Here is a 6,672-nt window from a genome sequence, read left to right as displayed (position 1 = left end):
TTCTTCCTTCTTCTATTTCTTTTACTTTTTCTTTTCTTTCTATTTTTTTTTTTTATCCCTTCTTTACTCGTTCACTCGCTCGTTCCCGCACGTGTGCTTTATTAGAGAAACGATGATTCTTTCCAATCCCGAGTTTCATCTTCCCCATTCGTCTCTCCTCACGAATCTTTATAATTCTTTACGAGAATAACGGAATAAGAAAGGAAAGGGCTTTTTCATCGATTCGAAACCGTGGAAACTTACCACCGTAAAACATTCATTAAACATTAAATAAACATCCTGCTGAATTTATCTACGATTTATTGTCCAACAAAACAAGACGAGTTTGTTTTTTATTTTTCTAAAAGAATTGATGTAATCTAAATTAGAAGAAGCTGGGGTTACGTTGAAACTATAGAACAAAATTATACGGTAAGACAAATCATTCCTTATATTTCTTTTTCACTTGTCATAAATTAATTTGAAAAATATTCGTAAAAATAAAAGAAAAAAAGAAAAAGAAAAGAAAAGAAAAGAAAAGAAATAAATACAAAATTATATCCATAGGAATGCCGAAAGCAAACGTATTAAGTGCCAGAAGCACTTCTTTCGAAAAGATCTCGATTTGGTTAGATAAAATCGTATAAAAAGCGTTACGCTCATCGAGTGTTCGAATAAATGAAAAAAAAATGAAAAAAAAAAACCAACGAAATAAAAGTCAATTGCAAAGAGCCATAAATGAAGCCATGTGTTTTGAATCCGATAGTAAGTAGTACGGAATGAAAAGGAGTATAACTCGAGAGGCTTTTTCGAGGGTTCTTCTTGTCAAAGGTAAAACGAGTTTGAGTCGAGTCACGATTTTCCTACTGGCCTAACCGTTTCGAAAGATCATTATCTAACGACATTAGGAATAAGAGATAGAGATTAAAAAACAAAAAAAAACAAAAAAAAAAACAAAAAGAAAGAAGACAAAGAAGTAAAGAAAGAATCAAAAAAAAAAAAAAAAACATCTTAGCGAAAGATCTTACCTTGACAAGCAGGTGTATCGGTTGACTGACGCTCAGTGGCTTGCCCCTTCTGGGTTTGCCTCCTGCACCACCCAAACACTTTATCCACGGCATTCCTCGACTATTTTCTCGATCCTTTTTCTTTCTATTATTCGAGCTCTCTTTTTTGATCTCGCGAGGCTCCCTGTTGGCAGCCTTTGCCTGGCTCCTCGATCTTTCCTCCCTCTTAACTCTTTCCTTCGTATCCTCCAGCCTGTCTGCTTTCTTTTTATCACTTTTTCACAGATATATCCTCCTCCTTCTTCTTCTTTTTCTTCTTCTTTCTTATATTTTTCTCTCTTTTTTTTTATTATTATTATTCTCTTCCTTTTTAGGGTTTTACAATTTTCCCAATGTTCACATCGTTTTCGTTTAATTTCTGCATTTTTGTAATATTTTTTTTTTGTCTATGTCTACCTTATTAGATATTCCCCGTTATTTTTCTTTTTACTTATCTTTTCTTCTATCTTTCAAGTAAACACATACCTTTTTTCTTTTTCTTTTTCTTTTTATACCGGTAGAAGCTAGTAAATCTTAACTCTCTTTCTCTCTCTCCACCCTTTTCCAGTCTTCGTGACTGAAAGTATTAATTCCTCTCTCGTCAACGAGTTTACACGAACGAGAAACACGTATGTTGTATTTTCCTCTTCTTCTTCTTCTTCTTCTCGTTAGGATGCAACACCGAAACACGCCCGGGGAAATTCATGAATGAACGTTACTCTAACGGACGTTAGTTTTCATCGATTTGACGATTATAAGTTATCATAGTCGTAGTTGATGTCACACGCCAACTGTCATCGCTTACTGTAGTTGTGTGTTAACCAACTTCCGCCGTTTGACGTAATACTACCGTTGTTGACCGTGAATCCTATAGTCCAGTTCAGAAATAGAAAGAGACGGAAAGAAAGATTTGATCGTAATAGCAAAAAGGAGTGTCTCGATCACGCACAACTCCACCAAGGACAGATCTGAACGATCGATCGAAGAAAGATAGAATGAAAGAAAAAGAACGAGCGAGTAATAGAGAGAGAGAGAGAGAGAGAAATAAGATAGAAACTTCGTTCCAGACGATCGATCGTTGCTCCTTCTCGATGATGATGATGATGATGTTGCTGTTGTTACCGTTGTTGTTGTTATTGTTGTTGACGACGATATTAATTAGATCGAAGAAAAAATTTTGATAATAAGTAAAAAAAAAAAAAAAGAAAAGAAAAGAAATATGAATGTGATAGCAAACTATGACAGGAAAGAAGCAACGATAGTTCGTTTATTCGATTTTCCGACCTCGTGTAAGGCCGTCGAGGGAACACCAGCTACGTCCTCGCGCGCGTGCGGTTCTCGCAAGACTGCCGCCTATCGAGTTCTCTATCGTTGGCTTTATACGCGCGTTGACAGTCCGCCGTCAATCCGACGATCTTCCTCCTACGAGTTGAATTATAATAATTGTAATAATAATAAAAAAAAAAAAAAAAAAGAAAAGGAAAATATATAAAAGTATTGAAGAATCAAACGAACGACAAATACGATTAGTAACACGCGTAACGATCCTTTTGACAATTTTTCAATCGAACCACTCTATTGCGCCCCGTTACTTTTCTTTTCGATTTATTATTTTGACAGCAATTAAACACATTTGTTCTTTTTTTTTTTACGTCATCGATTTGTGCATCGAATACGTTCCAATTTCCATTTTTCTCCTCTTTCTCTTTTTTTTTTTTTTGTTTATAATATATTGAATATTTTTTCAAAATAAATTCGTTAATTTTCTAATCGAACACGTGAATCTCGCACGTGATAGGATTGATTTGAAAATAATTGTTACGAGATACGTTAACTCGTACGAAAAAGATGTTTATGTGTGTATGTGTATTCTTTCGACCAGCTCGCCCCGCGGTCTGCAGTCGACTGACAGAAAATACCGAGCGAGAGCCCGTCTTCGGCCGCCAGGCAGACGGGTGGACAGAGGGATTGCAGGGAGAAGGGAGGAAAAAGGGTGCCAGAGGGAAGCCGATGGCTCGACACAGAGGGGCGGAAGGAACCAGCAATCCGTGTCGAATGCAGCGCTCTGTTCAGTTAGTTTTTCCTCTCTCTCTCATTCTTTCTTTCTTTATTTCTATCTTTATTTATTTCTTTCTTTTTTATTCCTTACTCTTTCTAACCATTATAACTTTCTTCTTCAGATAATAATGTATCATAATTGGTCCAGGGATCATATTCCTTCTCGGATTATGTCTTATGCTACCAGCACGGTATTGTCTATTTAATTACGATAAATGTGTTATAAATAGTATCTATGTGTATAGGTATATGTGTGTGTGTATTATATTATATAGAAAACGATTGGTTTAATTCGAAGTTAATTGCTTTTTTACCGATCGATCGGGTTTTATTGAATATGAGGTTGAAATTTGTGTAATAAATTATATATATAGGAGAATTAACATGACAATATATTTGTTTTACCATACGCGAATTTGTCTCTTTTTCTTCTTCTTCTTCTTCTATTTGTTTAAATTTATAAGCATCGAGATAATAGTAACTTAAGAAAAACTTGTATAATAAATACATACATGCGTAGAACCTGGAACGCGCGTAACAGTATTATGCACGAACGTTAACGTTATTTTTATTTCTTGTTATTTCTTTCCTTTTTTTTTTGCTTTTTGTTTTTTTTTTATTTCTTTTTCTTTCTTTTTTCCTTCACTACCGACAATGTTATTCCACGCAAACCGATGGCGAAGGCAACATGCGGTGTTCTTTACGATGGGAGCGTATACGAACACTGCGCCGTAAGAAAAGCGAACGAAAGATGATGCTTTTCTGCGTTACCACACACCAAGTTACTTCGTCAGATTCTAAACTCGAGATGAGTCTACGTGTTTGGATGAAAAATTTCATAGGTAAACGATAAAATAGATTGAACGATAGTTCGAACGAGATGCGATCTAATCTTCCAAAATTGCATCGTAAGAGAAGACTACGATGTGCCAAGAATCCCTTGCAAAATTATTATTGCTTGTAAGCTTCTCTTTCTCTCTTTACTTCTCTCTCTCTCTCTCTCTCTCTCTATCACTATTTCATCATCGATTTTAACTATTTTTTTAGTTTTCATTTTACGCGTTGTGTGTAATCTCGATCGATATTTTTAAAACGCGCAGCAAAATGTAATACTTCGTGTCGACCTAAAATTAAAATGTAAAACTACGAATACAAATATACGAAAAATCGTAAAAATAAAAAATAAATACAAAAAATAGGTATACCAAAAAAGAAAAAAAAAAAAAAAATAGGTCGCGTTTTAAAAAAATGACCAATTTTTCCAAACGCAATCCTATGCTTTTACGATCAACGTCTAAAAACGTTTTACAAATGAAAAAGAAACGACACGATTCGTCGTCATTGTCGTCGTCTTCATCTCCGTTGTCGTCGTCTTCGTCGTCATAGTTATTACCTTTCATTACGATTTCCGTCAACGAAGTCGTTAATCAAATTTACATGGCGTCGCAGAGCTTCGCGCAACTTTCCGTTCCGTTAAGAGATCGTGCGAACGGAATATTCGATATCTCGCGTTCGATACTCTACTTTCGAATTCATGTTCCTTAACATGCGGAATACGAAATTTTTGTTAACGCGTTTATACCCTTCCGATCAAAAATCAATAGCCCTTTTAATTAGATAATTTTAGATTTAAATATATCTCTTTCGATGGATACTTTTAATTAAAATGTAATATAATAACGTTTACGCTCAATCGTCAAATCGAATCAACAATTTTAATGCAAACTAACAAATGTTAGTAATTATTCGCGAATTCGTTTAAATAAACTTATCGAGATACTTCGTAAAATTTGTCCTATTCTTTTTTCGTATTTCTCTTTGTCATTTCGTATTTTATTTATTTATTTAATTTTTTGTCTTTATACCATTCTATTTCATTGCAATTTCAAATCGTTAGATACATTTCATGCATTCACCCTCATTCGAATTTCCACTCCCTTGAACACTTTCACGTGGATACCTCGTCGTCTACATCGTGTGTCAAAAAGGGTGTAAATCATCGTTGGCATACCCGTTCGTTCGAAAGATGCAACCTCGCGGTGTGCTTCTTTGCAATGCGAACGAAGATATGAGAAGGATAAAATTATCGATTCTGTGATACGTGACGCAACCCGTTGAACGATTATGATTTTTCTCCGTCTTCGCGTATTTTTCCTCGGCAAAAAAAAAACACTATTTTTCGTTGGTTTCAACTAAAAACATGAAAGGTTGATCGATGTATTTCCTAAATGGTTTCCTGTTTTTATTTTACAATAAAAAACTTCATTTAAATTTCTTAGAAAAAAAAAACAAGGAATATTTTTAAAAGTAATATATACAAGTCAAAAAATGATTAACAAATTTACTGCTTAAGTATATTAATTAATTAGATTTAAACGTTTGTAAGATTTATAAAAAGTGAGATAACAGTTCGTAAGTAAATAGTATTATACGAGGAAAATAATTAATTTTTCAGAATAAGAAGATCATAATTTTATATTCTATATACAAACACTTAAAAACCTATGATAAAATAATATGAAAATTCAATCAATTTGTTAATCATTTTTTGTTTTACACGATAAACGCAAAAGTTTGAGCACAGATAGTATATTGGGGAGGGTTGGATGAGAAATAAAGTTGGCCAACAACCGCGTATTGCGAGGGTCAGCCAATTTTGGTGGCAACTCGATGCCGTTAACTTTCTCGTATACATAGGTATCACGAAGCGGCCAAATGGGTTTGCTCCTTTGTTCTCTAATCGTTTGGCTAGCGAATTTCTAGATATGATAAATGAAGGTAATTTAAGTTATTTCTTACAGTTGCACCAAGCTTTTCCTCGGAATCGTCTGCGCCTTATGTTTCTTATAAAAGGAACGTGTACGAACCGTCGTAAATCTTGACATCGCATAAAACGAGGAAGAGTTCGTGACATGAGACTAGAAAAAATCATTTTTTTCTAAAATTACTTTCAAGTTTCTCTCGCAGATACGAGTAAAAACGTGTATACTTATTTAAGAAAATTTGTATGCACTTTTAAATTACCATTTAAATATTATCATATATTACGAAGATCAATGTGATGTTATAAACAATAGTTTTAGATAATTATTAATTAAATAAATTAACGCTCGCGAAGCTAAAAAAAATTAACGATTAGAGAAAGAACGAGTGATTTTGATGGTAAATCGATACTGATGTAAAACGTGTAAAATGGAAAACAAATATACGAGTAACGTATGTTACGTATTACATAGTAGATAATAATGTTAAAACTTTACAATGCCGATGAATAAGATAGAAAGAGACATATTATATTCCTACTATTCGATCTATTGGAAGATGCAATGCGTCGTATCATTAACAACTTTCGTCTTTTTCATTCCGTTCATCGACGTAGTTGTTCGAAGTTCCACGTTCCCACGGCTCTTTAGTAAATTTACGTGGTGGTTCCAAGAAGTATCGTAACGATGCTCTCGTGAGTATAAACTCATACGTACGTACGTAAGTAATATAAGTATGTAGACAGTACATAAGTATCTTCTACGCGTGCACAAGCATTTTCGTGGAGTATCGTTAGAAAAGAGAAATGAAAATACATTCGTATATA

The 6,672-nt window shown here is 34.0% G+C and overlaps 1 protein-coding gene across 1 annotated transcript; it reads right to left on the bottom strand.

Moving 5' to 3' along the window:
* Window positions 1-1,007: 1,007 nt before the first annotated feature.
* On the bottom strand, window positions 1,008-2,859 carry LOC106788667 (the record flags this gene model as incomplete). Its single annotated transcript, XM_014752125.1, is given in 2 exon segments — window positions 1,008-2,447; window positions 2,550-2,859. A coding segment is annotated over 1 exon segment (93 nt), but the record flags the coding sequence as incomplete, so codon positions are not given.
* Between the last annotated feature and the right edge of the window lie 3,813 nt (window positions 2,860-6,672).

Source organism: Polistes canadensis, unplaced genomic scaffold, assembly GCF_001313835.1.
Source record: "Polistes canadensis isolate GaletaPanama2010 unplaced genomic scaffold, ASM131383v1 scaffold_147, whole genome shotgun sequence".
Taxonomy (NCBI): domain Eukaryota; kingdom Metazoa; phylum Arthropoda; class Insecta; order Hymenoptera; family Vespidae; genus Polistes; species Polistes canadensis.
The sequence above is the reverse complement of the archived record's forward strand: the minus strand, read 5'-3'. Positions and strand labels throughout refer to the sequence as shown.